General features: G+C 46.9%; 1 protein-coding gene across 1 annotated transcript; it reads right to left on the bottom strand.

The window, feature by feature from the left end:
- Positions 1 to 626: 626 nt before the first annotated feature.
- Positions 627 to 7,741, bottom strand: LOC144166757 (uncharacterized). The gene is made up of 4 exons (XM_077696246.1): positions 7,663 to 7,741; positions 5,690 to 5,895; positions 2,834 to 3,087; positions 627 to 1,552 (listed from the first exon to the last, which is right to left on the bottom strand). Exons 1-4 carry the CDS (start codon positions 7,706 to 7,708, stop codon positions 1,144 to 1,146), a joined length of 915 nt encoding a protein of 304 aa, XP_077552372.1. The 5' UTR covers positions 7,709 to 7,741; the 3' UTR covers positions 627 to 1,143.
- Between the last annotated feature and the right edge of the window lie 11,036 nt (positions 7,742 to 18,777).

Below are 18,777 nucleotides of genomic sequence, written 5' to 3'. Positions count from 1 at the left end.
TGGTTCTCTTCATGACTGTCGTACTGACTTACTGCCATGAATGGGAGCTTTCGGGAATCGCTTAGCGGCCTCCTTGCTTACCGGTCCGTCCTTGGTAATTGCGCCCTAAGACGCTGGCGGCGGCCGAGCTACAAAGTGCTCACGTCTTTGCGCGTTTCAAATCGCCAGATCGTTCAAGAACCGAAGGAACCTTTGTGTAACCGAAATGTCTGGCACGTTGTACTTGTGTTCGCACTAAAATGGCGACCTAGTTAAGCAGTAAAACTACCCTCGCCGTAGGTGTGGGAGTCCTCTCGCTTATATTTGCGTATCGCTGGCTCGTATTAATGAAGGCGCCTGTTTTTTCGGCAACGTAGCAGCATAGCGAGGCACTTTGTACACCAAAATCAGCATTGTTTAGGCTATGCAGAAGGTGTGCGACGAACAAGGGACAAGGGAAAATCAAACCGATGTGCACTTAAGATGACTAAAACCACCAGGAAGCCGATTACAGACATTTATATTGGAATACACGATCATCATTAATATTTAGACGAAGTGAAAAAAAAGTACTTGTTGTTTGCCACCGCTTAAACACCCCACATGTCGCAGGTGTCGCAGCCGTCGTGTGATGGGCGATGGACCAACCGGCCAAGCTAAAGGAATGAACTATATGAGTAGGAAACGATTTACGCTGGCCTGAAGCATCCAATCTGCAAATAGCATGTTTTTATGGGTCGCCGGGAAGCCGCAATCGGAGATGTAATAGTTAATTTCGTCGTTTTTGTTTCTCTGGAAAAGACATGGGAACTGAAAATTAAAGCCAGAAAAGATTCTGACGTAGAAAGCGAGAAACTTACTCAGATTAAGAAGGTCACGTGGCAGCGGAATAATTTGTATATGGAGGCGGGAAAGAATATTGTATAGACAAAGGCAGTAAAATAAACCCACAGTTCGAACAGTTGGAAGCAGTGACTCATTGGTCGTCTGGCGGTGGGAGTATGCTGGTGAGCTTTTGCTCGGTTGTGCACACCAGTGGATATTACAGGGTGACAGCAGCGAAGAAAGGCTCCCGGCTACGACCTCAAGTCAACTACGAGTAACAACATAAACTACAGCCACGAGGCAATCAGGCGAAGCTAGCGCATCTACAAAGAACAGCGTTCACATGTCGCAGGAGCGCATCAGCCTTCTAGTATTGCTGTAGGGAAACTGGCCGCTGGGCCAAACAGGCTGCTGCACGTGCCAAAGGGATGTCGGCTGAGGGTGGGCCTGGGTGGACCTGGACCGATTCCTCCGGGCAGACCTGGACCGACGCCTGCGTGCATGCACCATTTCTTTTCCGTGGGGGCTAGCCTTGTGGGGTGGCATTTTGATTCGTCGCACTTGCAGCAGCCTTTCGCAGACGCACGCAGCGGAGGCGAGTAACAGCCCGAGGAACCACATCCAGAAAGACGCCTTGCAGTTGGCCAGGGTTAGGGGCCGGGTTGGCTCCGGTGCTGGCATGGGTTCCCCGTGGAAGTAAGCCTTCTTCAGACGGTCGATGAGGCCGTGGGACCAAAGCTGGAGGATCCTGCGAATAGGCGGCAGCTTGCATTATGGTACGGGGAGAGATCAGCGAAACACAGTTGGATATTTTGCGATAAATGGACGTTTATGTGGCCAAGTGGCTGGATCGTGATGGGATTGTCAGCCATACGCAAACTCCGTTAGTGTTGCTCAATTGTGATCACCTACGGAGCTCTACTTTTACCCGTGCGTACAGGTTCTGTCTGAAAACTGCGGGCTCATCCTTCTATCTGCAGATATCGCACTTAAAGGGTCATAAATTGCGACCGTTTTTTCACAGCCGTTGCACATGCGAGCGAGTCAACGCAGTCGCTACTTCCGTTGTTACAGCCACGGGATGCCGGACTGAGGATCTTCTCCGCCGGGCGGCTTCCCTCACAGCGGCACCTGTTGTTGATTATAATTTTTATTCAGTATTTCACAGAAACAGAAAAGAAAGGCAGAGCTTCATGTATCACTTTAGCGAGAAAAATACCGAACACACGGAAAACTGCCCCCGCATGAAAACAAAAAAGCAGGAGCTGCACTCCGTGCTTATTCGCACATTATCGACAATAAAATGGCCGTTATTTCAACAGATACAGAGTGGCCCTGGATACGATGCCTCGAGAAAAAAAGAAGGCAGCGGAGGCGAATGTTTATAGTCTTCCGCTACGGGTGGGGATTTTTCGCTCCAATCTACCACCACGACATAAATTGCGCACTAGCGGACCCATTTGCACTTTGTCTGCTACTTGTGCTCTAAGCGAAGCTGCAACTCAGAGAAATAAACTATTCGTACTGCGAGGGAAAGCTTATGCCGTTTTACCAATATTGTTATTTTTGTCCACTGGATACGACGGATGGTGGATATTTTGCGTAGGAAAACTTGTGCTAAGACATTACACGATAACACAGCAGAGGCACTTCTTCCGAGACAGCGACATACCGTTCGCAGGTGAGTATAATCCCGGCACGTCCTGTAGGCACACATCACCGCATACTGGTTCGCTTGGATCGCTCCTTCTGTTCTTTTTAACAATTGCTGAAGAACTGTTGTGTTCAGCCTGAGTAGCCTAGAATGAGAATCGCGGGTTTTGTAGCTGGCGGCATGGGTTCGAGCCCGAGGGACGCAATTTTTTTCGTGGACCTGGGATTTTTTTACTCTGCCGCGCCACATCTACACGTTTTTATAAACGTTCTTCACCGCACCACGGAAGTTCCGGGCTTGTTCCGATCTTGGAACGGAATGTAGCCCCGCGATGGCTAACCTGCGCCCAAGCGACACAGCTGCCAGAAGCCTTACTTGCGGTCAAAGTGGGGCAGAAGGGGGCTTCCCTTCCCCAGCGCCAGGCACCAGCGAGACGCGGCCATCGAGGTGCGGGCCACCGCCAGTCCCTGCAGCCGTTGCTCGCGAATGCGCGCCCCGCCGAAGGCTGCCTCGGCCATCCAGGCGAACTTCCGACGCTGCACTTTGGCTAAGAGGTCGTCCACGGACGTGCTGGCTCGCACCACGCGCACGAGACGACGGCGCCAGAGAAAATCGTACGCAGGACGTTTCTGCAAGGGGAGGAAGATGAGAATAATGCAAATTTTCTTTGCAACTTTGTCAACGAAAATTGAACGCACAGTAAACCACGCGTCAAAATCGCACCTACAAAAACACTACACGCAAGGACAGTGCCACGGATAAAACACCACAGCGACCGAACAGACAGCACGCGAGCCACAAAGCAGCGCAGCGGGATACAGGGCGCGAGACAACACCGCAGCGAGGAAACATCATCTCTACAAAACAGAGCAGCGACAATACAGCTAGCCATGTGAGAGCACACCCGCAAAACTTCGTAGCTGGAATCATGAGAGCGAATGATGCTCTCATTTCGCTCACCAAAAGCGTTCGTGCACGTTACGCGCAGTAGAACGCTGCCCCATGAAGCAATATGAAAGGAACACGGTGCACGTGCTTGATGCACCTTAGAATTATAAAAAATGACCGCGTATCTGCACCTTTCGTTGCAAATGTCGACGAATGACGATAATCGGCTGGTTCCCCTGGCAAGTAAATGCACCTCTTCTCCTTCCCACTCACCTCTCAAGCTGTTCCTCTTCCTTCTCGTTCCTCCCAAGAGAAAAGGCTAGAGTTTTCCTAAGTCAATTATATTTACCGCGTTCCACTGCTACAAGTCGGGTGCCGCGATGCCAGCGCTGCCTTACGGCGGAGACGCGCGTGAATCGAGGCGCCCTGCTACAACATTTATAGAACCATGTTGCCCTATTCCACGGGCCTTCCAAGCAGAAAGTGGGACCTATCTAGTGGAACCTTTCGTTGCTATTGCTGTTTGATTGTTAAATGCCGCCAGGTAGCACGGCCAACAGCAGGCGACTGTTTTCCGCAGTTATTGTGTGCATTTTATTTGCTATCGCTAAAACTAAGAATCCGGGAGTTAAAAAGAAAAATCAACACTGCAAATATCACACATGTATTGATTTTCTGCATTATATTTGCGTATGTTTTCTTCCTGTTCAACAATGTTGACAAGTATGAATATTAACACCGGACGTAGACGTTCAGATTTGGCTGTGAGTATATAGGACTATTGTGCAGTTTTTGTTTCACTTCGGTCGAGCTGAATAGAGTGACAGACAGACAGACAGACAGACAGACAGACAGACAGACAGACAGACAGACAGACAGACAGACAGACAGACAGACAGACAGACAGACCAAAATTTCTGCGTTTACGTAGCCCAAGAAAGAGTATCGTCTTTAAAACCTTCCGAAGATTTTTATGTTTTGCCACATGCTGGTGGGTGCGGATTTATAGGACCTGTCGGTTTAGCTTGAGGCAGTTTTATTTTAATGGTTACGTCGTCCCCCATTCGTCCGTGTTAAAACAGGGGCCATGAGGACAAAATACAACTAGAAATATTTTGAAAGAACTTAACAAAAAGCTGGAGGATATTCTGAAGGCGAGAATGAAAAAAAAAAATGTTAAGCGCCGGACCGCCCATTTATCGGGGCGCAGACACGCTGCAGTTATCCGGGATAGTAGAATTGCCTTTGGTAGGTCACTCAGCTCCATTCCTGCCCCGGAAACCTTTTTTATAGAGAAAACGCAACAAATGTTAAAACTAAAATTTAGCTCTACACTAACGTAATGTGAGCCAGCACTAAAATCACAGCTAACATTCTGTTAACTGCACGTTAGGCCTGAAGGAAAACGATGAAACAAAACTAAACGACCCACTACAACCGCCCAGTCACGTTTCTTGGCGGTGGCTTAGGTCGCCAATTGCACAGCCTGCCAATCGCACAAAGGAGTTTCTGTGACGTCACAGCGAAATAGAAAGCGGCTGGCGAGTCTCCACTGTTTCATACGTCGGCTTTTATATCCCAATTCTTTGTCCGAGGTTCACGATACATACACTATCGTTGTTATCTAGTAAGCGCAGTCTTTTAATAAACCGAACTTGTATTTTACCTTCATCGGCTCTTAAAAATTCTTCCTTATACTGTTCTTGAGGGCTGCATGAGCTGTGTACTTTTATAGCTCTTGCAGCGATGGATGTCGTAATTGAGATGCCGCTACTATTACGCCAAAAAGGCCGTGCTAGTTTGAGCTCCACGTATACGCCTTATTAAAAAGAGCTGTTAACTATAAGTACAGCCATACTAATTAGAAGGGATAGACGTGGAGGGTCACACCTCCCAAGAAACTGTTTTGTAAGGGTGGTTGAACAGCGACTGCTTTTTTGATATTATATTGTACATAATAGAAGTCATTGTTTTCTGCCTCGTGTAAAAGCAGAATGCAAGGGCTGCCCCCATGGTCTGTATTAACGGGCATCCGCGAAGTCGTCGCTACAGCGTTTGGCTCACGCAACCAGCCAGAAGTACCTGGCAAAGAGACCTAATTGTGTTAGATTGAATAAGATCAGTAACCCCACAAAAATTGGAGTTGGCTCTTTTCCTCCGCAATTGTTCTCGTGCTATGACGAACAGAAATGTAAGCTAGCATGGTACTGCCAAACTCCAGTCGTTATGAAGCTCGCACAGTATCTGTGAACAGTTGTTTTCTGGCGTTCTTCGCGGGAGAAAAGCGCAAAATTACGATCGTAGTGGGCACACTTTGAATGTTTCCCAGCTGGCGATACTCACAAGCACTTCGAAGGGCAAAGAGCCATTCTTGACAAGAACAATGGTGCTGGGTCGGCGTTGCACCAGCACATCCAGGGAGTACACCGGTTCCTCCAGTGTTGCCAAACTGAAAGCAGTGAGGCGGCCGCAGTACACTGTGCTCATCACGAGACACACCACGTACCAGCAACCCAGCAGCGGCCGTGGCCCGCTCTCTGGAGGACAGTCTGGAAGCGAGACCGAAAAAATGTCAAATGCCGCACAACACATTTACCGTTGCGCGAAAATGCGGCATAAGGCGCCAATTATTATCGATTATACAATTGACACCGTTTTGTTTGTAGGGATCTTGCTTCCCTTCCGTCAATACTAAAACAGAAATTTTCTGTGGTAGAGGGAAAAATTTATGTTGAACGCTGAGAAAGTTGAATGTCGAACACGCACGCGGTAATAACGTGTTTTTTTTTTTTTCTATTTGCGTTCCACACTAGCGTCTGCGGCACTTTTAGACACTGTACCCGCCACGGTGGTTCAGTGGCTAAGGTGTTACGCTTCTGAGCACGAGGACACGGGTTCGATACCCGGCCGCGGCGGTCGCTTTTCTGATGGAGGCGAAAAGCAAAAACGCCCGTCTGTACGAGATTTCGGCGCCCGTGAAAGATTCCCAGGTGGTCAAAATTATTCCGGAGCCCTCCACTACGGCGCGCCTCATCGCCTGCGTTGCGTCGGCGCGTTAAACCCTTCAGTCAATCAATCAATCAATCAATCAATCAATCAATCAATCAATCAATCAATCAATCAATCAACTTTTAGGCACTGTGTCGACACTGAAAGAGGGAAGTTGCAAGATCTTCGAATTAGCTTTTTGAAACTGAAGTACAAACACAATCGCTTGTTAGTATGAAGAATATATATATCTAACGTTAACAGGACCACCATATTTGTTCTGGTTCAATACACTCTTTCTACTAAAATATCTTCATTATCTAAGAAATTTAACACTAGCTTGATCTGTAGGTACCAATTCGCACCGCCTGCAAACGCTGTTTTTCATATTTCTACATTATTGAATGCTTGATCCTGGAAAAAATATCTAGTACATTCAGCTGCAGTGCTTCATTTGCCAGTTTATATTTTGTTTCAATGTGCTTAATTCCAGTAAACGCACGAAAATATGTATTATTGTGTATGTGTGTACACTGAAGATGATATATGCTCGCAGGTATATGTATATATAAGTGTGTGAGTATATTTAGCTTCTGACGACATCTTCATTTGTTGGTCTGAATAAATTAAGCTATTGCTGAATTGTTATGATGTGATGCGGGTATTCCATGGGCGCGCTACTAGCAGAGTTGCTATGGGCGCTGACGATGTGTTACACCCCAAAATGTAATCGCTTTTTGCAAAAATCAACTCGAAACTTGAACATGCAACTTGAAAAATGGATCTGCTGTGCGACACCAATGTCCTGCCAGCTGACAAGAAAAAAAAGAGCCAACGGCGAGCCCCTGAGAATTATTTGCGTTTAGCTACCCTTCCTAATCATGGCTGCATCAACTTATCGCTCACAGAAATTGTTTTAATGCATACTGTGCTTTCGGTGTACATTACTCCTGCTTTTGAAGTAACAGCTATGGTTGGTCGTTAAACTGTCTTCGTTTAGGGAGCCTTTTTTTCTGTGAAACGGTGTCGGCACGGGAAAACATCGGCTTTTCGTGTGGAATGAATGTGAAAGCATGTGGTTATTTGTTAGAGTTTTAAACTGCTCGAGTTTAAGGTGATTAGGCGAATAATATTGTCACTAGAAGAAGGCGCATAGGTCAGTAGCGCACATCCCCACGCACACGAGGTAGAAGTAGTTGTGTGCGGGGCGAAGCCAGCGTGGCCTCTGTCAAGGACGACATGTAAATAGTACTGCGAATACATCATTCGGCCATCTCGTGCTTTATGTCTCTTTTCACGCCGCCTCGTAACAACACTATCCCCCTTACCTTGCCTGAGAAGCGACTGAAGCGCAAGTGTTCCTGCTGATAGCATACTCTGGCTGCTTGATGACGAGTCGGGTGAACCTAGCAACGAGGCCCGGGCTACGTTGAAGGAGAAGAGCAAAGTTGTCACCAACACCATTGCAGCCAGCATCAGGCACCAAACCTGGGAAACAGAAAACGTGAATATTTATTGCGAAAGCCTTGGTAAATGAGGCCAACATACAAAAGCGCAGTAACGACATTCGCGCAGTTCGTGGTCTGGGCAATATTGGAACAAAGAATACGCGCTGAGGCCTCCCGCTTCTGTCCGTATACCGCGCCGCTCGTGAGGTGCTACGCTCGTCCTTACCCAAACAACTAGAGGCATAGGCTACTTTAGAGATGAGGAGATCTGCTGAAGTATGGGGGAAAATTCAATGCATTTCATAAACCTAATAGCAGTTTCACCTGCGTCCCGTAGTCGCTGCCTGGATAGGGAAGCCTGAACTGCACACCACCGTGCGTGCAGATAAGGCGAAGTGCGTTTAGTGTCGCGATTTGTTGCCGCACCTTTGGAAGCAGTCTCTCAACAAACGGTGAGTGCACCAAGATGTATATTGAGGAAAAAAATAACTTCAACTAACTAATTGATAACGCTAGAAACGAACCATGCCTGCACCACCACAACTAAAGGAGCGAAGTAAAGATAAATTGAAGCGAATGTGAAAAAAATACGGTAGAGAAACCGCAGCTTATCAGTGGGTAAAAAGGTAAAAATTATAACGCCACATTTTCCTTCTAAATATTACACAACATAAGCGGTACCAGGTGATAGTAGGCTTTAATTCTACTTAAAAATTAAAGATTACTGATAACATTACCTACAGATGAGGACTACGAGCACAAAAGTTCGACCATTACCTCCCAACGTGCACATTTACGAGAAAGAAACGCGATGGACAAAGCTAATTATTCAAAACAGGCTTATCAAAGTCCAAACAGGAAATTATCAAAACCAAAGTATATGCAGTAAAAGCTCGTTATGTCGAACTAGAAGGGGACCATAAAATTGTTCTAATAAAGCGGAGTTTGAAATAGCGCGCGGGGGCTAGAATCAATGAACATCGCTCCACACTGCGCGGGCAGTACACAAACATGCCAATTCTGGACTCGACCTCGTGAATTGGCCCTTTTTACACGTTTGTGGCAGGTGATTTCGTAAATAATGTTCATGGTTCTCGAACAGCGAATAAAATAATTTAGGAGTCAGTCAGGCACCGAAATGCGTTAACAAAAGCAGCGAGCCGTAATGTCGGAAAAATGACGCCGTTTATGCCCGAAAAAACATTGTTATTTACATGGCAGGGTCGAGACAGGGTGGATTTGCAGCACATTGTAATAAATCTGGACCGACTTCTAATGCTAGGAGCGACGGCAACCACAGGGTCCCAGTTCGAATTAACCGTTCTGGATGCCGACGCGTTCGAATTATCGGGAGTTTTCCCCTTTTAAATATACAGGGCTGTGTCAGGACCAGGGTGTCAGTTCGAATTAACTGTAGTTTCGAATTACCCGAGTTCGAATTAACGAGCTTTTACTGTATTGACATATAAGAAAAAATGATCATCAGTCTATTAACGACACGTAAGGTAAAAAATTGGGCTAGTTGGTTTTGCATGTTCGTAAACTGCGCTTGAGGTTACTAAGGACACACTTTTGTTAAGGAAAATAAACGAACGAAGGTTGAGGATGCGATCCCGGCCACGGCGGCCGCTTTTTTAATCAGGCGAAAAGAGAAAACACTCGCGTGCCGAAATTTCCCGGCTCTTTAGGCGTCCCCAGGGTGTCAAGATTAATCCGGAGCCCCCCAGTACGGCACACCTCATAGCCCAAGTGTAGCGTTGGTGATTTACACCTCACAAACAGTCAATAAGCCGTAAAATGATTACAACTGTATTTTATCCGGCGCCTAACAGCAACAGGCATGTTGTATTTGCATTACTGGCAAAACACAAGAGGCATCCGGTCGGCCGCACGATGGAAGAAACAAGTTTCACCGGGCACGTTGTTGTAGCCCACATGTGTCAAGTTCACAAGTATTGTGCGGGCATGCTTGTTTGCTCAATGATTACAGCGAATACACGCAAAATGTACGTGCCCGACGAACCTAAGCCCACAATGTGTTAGGCAAAACATACAGACAAGGGAAAAGGCCTAAGCACGGTCCACAGCCCCGGCTCGCTGATCCCTCGCCAGTAGACAAACGTCACAGCATCGTCGAGAATGAACGAGGTGAAGTCCACGAGTGCACCGCGGGCTGCCGTCCACGAAAGGTCGCCAGCCGCCACGTCGGCCGCCTGCATGCCCCGTGCCCGGAATTAGTTTAACAGGCTTTGGCAATGAACAAACTGTAGGAATACTAAGATTTAAACATCGCAACTGAGGCTCTTTGAAAATGGATAACATTGGAAAACCTGCGCTTCACTCAAACTATGGCAAAACTAGTATTTCGTCGAATGGAGTACGCATTCCCGGAGGGGAAACGTTCCTTCCAAGCCTCTTGCGGGAAGAACTGCTCATCCGGGTTTCAAACTTTCTGCGGGTAGTCTTGTACTTTGTGCCGCAGCAGCATGTATTTGGTTACCCTTCTCCAAATGCTGCCATTCTTTGATTTTTTTTTTGCCGGCAAAAGCTTTCGGCAAAACGTTTCTACATCCACTGTCTTGGCGCTGTTTGGACAGAATGTGCCTGTACCAACCTGTTCATTTGACAACGTATTGTTTAGTCGACATGGGAACTTCAGTATCTGCTTATGTGGCGTGTCGACATTGCTTTGCCGGGCACTCAACATGGAGTATTAGCATGCTCACACAACTGCAGTATGGTGATCGCTGTGATAACATACAATTTCATTTTATTTCATTTCATTTATTATACCCTTAAAAGGCCGAAGGCATTACATAAGGAGGGGGGCCATGAAACAGTGTTTGCAGAGATACAAATGAACCTAAATATTGTTAAAACACAAAAAACATGCAAAAAAATAACAGCACTAGAACACCAGAACCAGAACCAGATTTCGAAACATTGGCTAAGGTAGGAACATCGGAAAACAAGTGTTACATAATTTTACAGAGTTAACAATAGGTCGAAGCAGCACACAATGATTAAGTTGAACAATACATCTCGCACAAAATATGCGTTACAGCAGTAGAACTTGAAGGTTAACCTTGAGTGGGCATATTTGTTTCTAGTTTATCTTTAAAACGTTTATTATCAGTGCATGTTGAGATGTCGTCGGGTAACGCGTTCCTTAGTGTTACAACGTTAGGAAAAAAGGATGAGCTAAATGCTGATGTATTGCCGGTAATTTTTTTTATGTATTAATGAGCTCCGAAATGTTTGAAAACTTGATTTGAGTAGTGGTGATGCGCTTTAGGTAAGGTGATGTGGGGTTCTTCAACATGTATCGGAGATGGCGTCCACAAATGTCCTTATTTTTGTGTCCACGGGAAAAGCACAGCCAGAGCAAAGAATTGCGACAGCTAAAAAAACTGCTCGATGGCTTTACATTTCGAATGATCGGGATGGGGTGAGTAGTCATTACTGTCTCAGACCCACTTAAGTTATTGGTGCCGCAAAGATACTGGCTCACGTACGGTGAATGTACGCGTCCCTTAGCTCGACCAGATTTAGGGGAAATCCCCAAGGTGGAGAAAATTTCTGCAAAGGAAAGTTTGACATCCACCTGGATGCAGCCGCAGGGCTACAAAGGAAAGCCATACAGCTTCCTCAGAAACTTCGCATTTGAAGAAAACTTGAAGAAATCAACTGCGAAGTTTCTAAGGAAGCTGTATAGCTTCCTTTGTAGCAGTGCGGCTGCATTCAGGTGGTTGTCAAACCAAACTTTCCTTTGCAATCCCTTACCTCTCTGGCGACGTCGCCTATGACGCCGACAGGTGTGCCATTGAACAGCTCCGCGAAGTAATAGTGGTGCTGTGGCTCTCTGCTCTGGTACCTGCGAGGGCGTGTGGGGTCAGTGATACTGTCTGGTGGTTAAAAACATTAGTTTCCATGCACACGCCATCAGGTGTTCCGTAGGCAGGTGCCAATAACTGCGATTACGTCATGGACGACGCAATTGTGCTAGCGATTGTGCAGTGAATAGGATGGATTACCAGCTTCTTGGTATAGGCTGGAGAAAAAAAACAATTGAAACAGTATAAAGGAAGCCAGCGAGAAGAAATAAAAGAGAAAACTACACTCTCCTAGTCTGGTTTCGTCGTTCATTGTGAAGACGGAGCCCTAACCTATGCAACGGCCGTTCTGGACGCGCTTGCGGGTTCGCGCTCGCTCGCCGCCTTTACGGCCTCAGCACCCGCCACGATTACGAAACAGCTCCTTCTATACAGTGAGGGCGCCACGCGCCAACCCTTCGTAGGGTGCACGTAAGCTCGCATCGAGGTGTCCCAACACTACAAAGCACGTTGCACTGCGAAAGCATTACTCCTATTGACTGCTTTTTTGCGCGCCGCTCCTGTTATTCGCTTCTCCTTGTTGTATGAAGCGATGGAGGTAGTACAGGCACATGTTGGGACAATGTAGCTTTTTTGTTTCGCACAAGTCTGAAAGAAAACGCGTCGCGTAAAGGCGCAGAAGTAGTCTGTTGCCTACGCACCGCATTTGGCCCGCAGTGAGTTCCTCGACGCATTTTTTGTTTCTGCGCCTGCCGACGTTTTCAAAGTTACTGCGTGTGTGATTGGTGCTTCTCGTGCAGCGTCCGCACAGCGCAGACATGGTGTAATCTTGCGTCCCTTTTTTGCAAGCCGCGGTCTGGAACGGCTGCTGGCGTGGCGTTTCGCGGACTTCCTTCCGATGCGGAAGTATGCGTGAAGTGGGACATAAACAATTCCCGGGAAAGTCTCGTAGTTAATGACAAGTCTCCCTCCACCGCCGTTTGCAGCAAGCATTTTCTTTTGAGGGGCTATGTCAGATGATGCAAAATCACGAGTCGCGTTTTCCCGAATGAGAGGGTGACAGTCCTGAAACAACAGGCTCTAAAAGATGCCCAAATGCAGTGCGAGTTTCCCGTACGACGGTGTAAGAGCGGTTCGAGCCTGTAAATATTGCGGATATTAGGAACTATCGTTCGCTTCCCGCGCGAGCCACCACAACGGCAGGGAAGCCGCCGGCGAAAGGTTGGCGCGGAGCGCCCCCAGAAAGCTGCGGCGATAGGCAGAAACAGCCAATCTTGCGCAGGCCGTAAAAGCGGCGAGCGAGCGCAGACCCAGCGAGCGCGTCCAGACCGGCCGTGAAAATTCCTAGAGGGGACAAGTCACGACGCCCAGAATTGAAATTGAAATGGCGCAGATCAATCAGGCGGCGTAAATCCGAAAGTCATCAAGCGTCACACGTCACCGCACCCACCGACGGTAGAAATACAGTTATGTAAGCGTCCGTTTCGGTTAGACGACCAAATTACAAGAACTAACAGCATCCGAAAGGAGCGCGCTGCAAGGAATGACCGATACTCTCAATGGCGAATTTAAGTCATATTTTCTGACACCCCGTTCGGCCAGGATTCGGCCATGGGAAGCGATGTGGGCGGCCACAATAAGCAAATCACAATGCTTCCCTATATTTGGTTAGTAAGTGCACTTCACTGTGGATTCACTCACTCAGTCACAGGAAGTTAGTTTAGCCTAGTGTAAAGGGGGGGGGGGGGCTTCATAATTATGAGTAGTATGTGCAAATAGCAATTTACATGAGGCTTACGGTGCTCCTGAAAATAAAAAAAAATGGTTGATTCCTCTTTCATAGGAATCGGTAAAACACGAAAGCGAGATGTGTGTTCAAAGGATCAGTGGAATGTTTATTTTGCGTCGATATGAACTTTCGCTATTTATCGGTAACTTGCGTCGGTATGGCATCGTTGGACGTATCAACATTACATACTGGATTGCACGCGCCGGAGAACTATGTAAACCCGAATGAAACCACACGCGCTCGCAAACGATCCGAACGAAATCAAACGGGTTGCCAGGGGATCGTTTGTTGAACTCACGATCCGCTGCAGCGAAAGAGCATGATTTGCGGGGCTGTCTTGTGGGTGTGCTTTACGAGCGACAACCTGCTGGCGTGTCGCTGACGCAAATGTGCGACCACTGCGTCCCCGCTCCGTGGAGTGTATGACAGACGGTTGCGTTGCAACGAGCTCAGTTGGCGCCAACTGGCAGCGCTCATTAGCATGGTGATGTACCACTTCGCTTCACCTCTCCTAGACGGCAGCACCATAGAAATAGAGGTGGTTATAAGGAAGATATATGGCGCGTTCATATGGCTGTCTTCGCTTCAGCTCGTAGCGGAGTCGGTAAAGCGCCTGGCATTTCTCCTTGTGGCGACGGAGCACCCGGCTCGAATCCTGCCGGAGCCACGTGTTTCTGGCGATGTCATTTCCGTAACGGATATGACGTCAGTCAAATCTTGGTGTATCCCGGAATAAAACACTTTCGTGTTAAAAAGGATTACCTGAAGTTGAGGGAGTCGGCAATGTAGTTGAGGACGTCGAAAACGAAGCCGCTCCATCTCCATTCGGTTTTTGTGGCTGGCTTCTTGCGAACGGGAGTCGCCTACAGCAGGGCGGTATGACAAAGTGAGGATTAGGGCAAGAATACAGAGATACTGACATGACTTCTGTTTTTTGCAGGTGTAGCTGGTGATTTTAGAGTCAGTGAGCTTCCAATGTTCTCGTGCTTCATTACAGAAAGGGACAGTCCCGTTAGCGCAATAGTCAGCCCCTGCGGCCGTTTGAGCTGACGCAACCGAGAAAAGGCGTTTATTCAATATGAGTAAACTTACATTTGTGGCACTATTGAACGCATGGAACGAAACACCGGCAGCGCATGGTCATGGTGCCGTGAAGTGAGAAACTGGCAATCCGAATTCTTGCAGCATTCTTTCTAGATACATAACAAGGAGGTCCTGTAGATCTTAGTACTTTGCGTATTTTGCATATTTTTGCAAACAGCTAAATGTATGGAACTTTAATATTAATTGCTTAATAAGCTTTAATGAGAAAGAGGCAAGAAGCCCTGGCGGGGAAAAGGGAATAAGGGGTGGGGGTGGGGAGAGGGCTTACAGATTATTGAAAGGTGATAGTATTCAGTTCTTGTGTAGTGCTCTTGAGTGAAAAAAACACATTGAAAGACAGTACAGTGAATGTGCACAAACTGGGCAACAGTTGCAGATCTTCCAGAGGATGCACTGAAGAAGGGACCGGCGTTCACGTAGACGATTGAGTTTGAAAGAAAATAAAAACACACTGAAGGGCACTACTGTGAATGCGCACAAACTGGACAGCAGTTAGAGTTCTTCAAAAGAGCATACTGAAGTCGTTAACGTATCAGACAACCTTATAGATACCACTGTGTAGTGAAAACCGGAGAATTCTTTCAAGTAGGGTGGTGTCACTCCAAACTCTTAGTAAGTGTTCTTGCGCATCATTTGGGAGGGCATGGGAGGCGAGTAGTTGTTATCGTCCTCGAACAAAGTGAGGTTATATCCATATTAAATGAAAAAGGTTCGTGTCAGTGTGTGATTGACAAAATGTACATTTTGAGGGAGAGTCACTATGTGGATGAGTGTCTTTACAGATGATATCCGGAGTATAGGCGGAGTTAGCACACAACTTATTAGCAAAGATTAACCCTTGCTTATTCGGGCAATTGAGAGTAGAAATGAATCCTGGTGGCGACGCGTCAAACAGCCGTTCGATTTCCTACTAATCATCTTGCATTGTCGGTATTTCTGGGGCCAAATAGGAAGGGATGCATCCGGTTGTGGAGGAGCGGGCTCGCTATGTGGTGGGACCAAACAGGTAGTCATGGGAGGTTCCCTACTGTGTGAGCCGGGGTTAACATGCGGATTTGTATTTTCGCAGCGTAACTCTTGAATAGTTCGAAGTATTGTAGTGGCCGTTGAATTTGGTGAAAAGGGATGATTTAGTTCCCGAAGTGCAACATGTGAGTCGGTGATAATGCGGCATTTCCGAGACGGAATATTAGAAACACAATTTTGTAGGTGTTGTAAAGCTCCGAAGATACCGAAGAGTTCAGCTTCTTCTACAAGACCGTAGACATTGGCAATTTGTCGTGATCCGCTAAGGAGAGACACATCGGAGCATCTCCAGGCGATGGCCGTTGCGTTTCCATGGACAGCTGCGTCAGTGTAAATGTCTCATTCATCTTCTGCCTTGTCCTGGAAATAGTTTTCACCAGAACTTCCCTGCCGTTGCGATTTACACGTAGACGGGGGAGTTGCCTCATTACTCACTCTTAATCTGGTTCCATATAAGTTCCAGTTAACAAGGGTGATCCATATATTTTATGTGGATCCAAACGAAAGAATAACTGGAACGAAGCATATAGGTGGATCTTATCTGGAACCGTCAGCTTGTTTTCTTTATGTTCGTGGTTTTTATCTGGAACCGAAGAAATGGGGTCATGCGATGTCGGCGGTTCCAGTTACTGTTCCACTTATGTCCCAGTAAACGGTTGGGGAGAGTGCGTTTGTATATTTTTTGCTCGTGTCTTGTTCCACATAAATCGTGCATGGCAGTGAAGTATGCTCTCTTTCATGCATCAACTGGAACAATGAACCATATATATTAGGTGCTTCTTGACCCAAGATGCACGTGCGCGTTTAATATACACGCGCCCACCGCACATAAAATTTAATGAACTTCGCCGACACTTATGAAACTGCCTTGCAGCAGTTAACGTTCATAATACGGCTAAGCTGTAGTTTTAGTGATGTCCTTTGACAGAAAACGAAATCCCACTTTTTTGTCAACGCCGTACAAAGCATTAAAAATGTCGAGAGGAGGATATCTTAGGCAAAAGAAGAAATTGCAGGAACCCATTTCCAGGTGTTCTGCGGCACCCAAACCACATTCGTGAACATCGTATTTTTCTAATTTGAGGCGTCAAGTATACAAAATCACCAGTGACTCCAATTTGAGAAGGACTAAACGTCTTCCCTTTCCCCGTCTGCCGTTCGGGCAAAGCCATAGCTGCTATAGCGCTGAAGGATTCGTGGTGCTTTTGTGAACATCTTCATTACGAAATACTTATTGAGGCCATTACATTTTATGCATTTGGTTTACAAAGTTTCGCAGAAACGGCAGTTTTTGTTCAACACTCAGTCATCATCTCGCTGTGGTGTAGTACGCGCTCAATGGTACTTAGTCCACGTTACTTATGTTGTGACGGGGTACATACATAATAGTAACCGACTGCGTCACATTTTACACCGCACACATCATGCTACGCATGCAGTTATATGCTAAGAAGTTTGTTTTTGTATTTTGTCTCGTCCCGGCTATCAATTTTCACAAGCAAAAACGAAAGCCTCTTTGCAGGAGGAGAACGACACAGAACCCGGAGAACTAAATCTACCCCGCGGCATCTGCCTTACATTCTATATATTTATACTGAAATGTCATTCTTATTTCAAATTATGCATTGCAGTATCGCGAGAATTCGCAGTGTTACCCTAATGCTGTTACTTGCCATAGTAATTCAAGTTCATCGAATGACCTGCCTTCTCCTCCTGGTCCCCCCGTTGATCTTTTCCTGCACTATTGGTGTTCATGAAGACAAACTGCTGGAAAACGGGAAGGTGCATTATTACTCGCTTATTAGCGAGTAATCACACTGGATTCACTATACGGAAGTAGTTTTCTATAACGTGGATATCATAGAGCGTCGTAGTATATATTTTTGGTATTGGAAAGACTTGTTGTCAAGAGAACGCAGTCAATAAAGAAGCGTCGTTTCTTTTTCACTGCAAAGAACGAAATAAAGCTGTCATCGAAGTTTATGCACACATACCGCACGCGCTCACGGCCCGCGGCGAGAAACAACTTTAGCCCAGCTAACGTGTCAAATTGGCTAATATCTGAGCTCTTTGTTCCAGCCTCAGAGCCGCGTAGACGTCCGCTTAGAGGCCTACTCCCATTTTACGAAGCAAATATAAGCGATCACGGGTGCCGAGCTTGTGATCTCTTCCGCGGACTGGTCACTGGCCACGGCGTGCATCGCCCAAGGCACGGAGGAAGAAAAAGTTGGCCGAAACCATTACGAAACGACCGCCACTTCAGTGCGGCATGCCGTGCGCATGCGTTGACAGCCGCAAGGCAGCGCCGCTTGCGTTGATGCATGGTATAGTGGGACGGCAACGGGTACAACGACGATGAGGGAAAAACAGGACTGCGTGAACACTTTTAACGACAGCAGCGCCCCTACGTCTCAACGTTTTTGCAAGCTAGTTTTTGTTCGTCCGCATGCAGCTCCACCAGTGGCCTTCTATAGCGGTGTTCTTTATTGCTCGCGTTATGCGCCTGATCTACTAAATGAACTGTCGGTCAGACTGGCGGGAACGGTTACCAGTTTGGTTGTGGCGTGAAACTGCGGATTTCTTCATGTCCTCGGGCTGTATTTACTGTTCGACGAAGTGAAGTTTTGCCGGGAGGCGCAAAAAAGGTCAGTGCTGCTTATTTATGTTCTGGTAACGGTTGTTCATTGACTTGTTCATCACTGCGTCCGATAAACGTGCCGCTCCGCTGCCTGTTCGATGCGGGAAACGTTTGACTGCATACGTTAGCTAGTGCTATTTAGAAAGTTGCTGGTGCGCGCATTTCTCGAGTCTGCATGTCCCCTAATGGTGTGGTGTTGCTTAGTTGTATATTGACAGTTTCTGTACCTGCCAGCAGTGCTGAATCTTCTCGAGTTAGTCGCACGCTATTGTCTCGCGCGCACACACTGCACGGCTTGTTTGTCGGAGCGTCTGTCTTTAGCCTTATCGGTATTGTCAAACTTCCGTGTTAATTGCGTTGTGTTGGTCTTCTGAGAGCCATACATTTACTGTGCTAATCACGCTATTCCGCCTAATGTTGATGTGCGTTCAAGGCGTTGGCGGCAGCACTGCTTACATTTATCTGTGCTGTGTGTGTAGTTTTTCCCCGTTTCTTCCAATGCCTTCGATGAATTCAGATGGTCTATTTACACTAGCCAACTTTAGTTGGCTCCCTGACGTGTAGTGAAATGCAAGGGAAAGTGGTTGTCTGAGCAGCAGCGTAGT

Source organism: Haemaphysalis longicornis, unplaced genomic scaffold, assembly GCF_048455015.1.
Source record: "Haemaphysalis longicornis isolate Haplotype H1 unplaced genomic scaffold, Haemaphysalis longicornis Haplotype H1 scaffold_19, whole genome shotgun sequence".
Classification (NCBI taxonomy): Eukaryota; Metazoa; Arthropoda; class Arachnida; order Ixodida; family Ixodidae; genus Haemaphysalis; species Haemaphysalis longicornis.
Note: the sequence above shows the minus strand (reverse complement) of the source record. Positions and strands in the feature narration are given on the sequence as shown.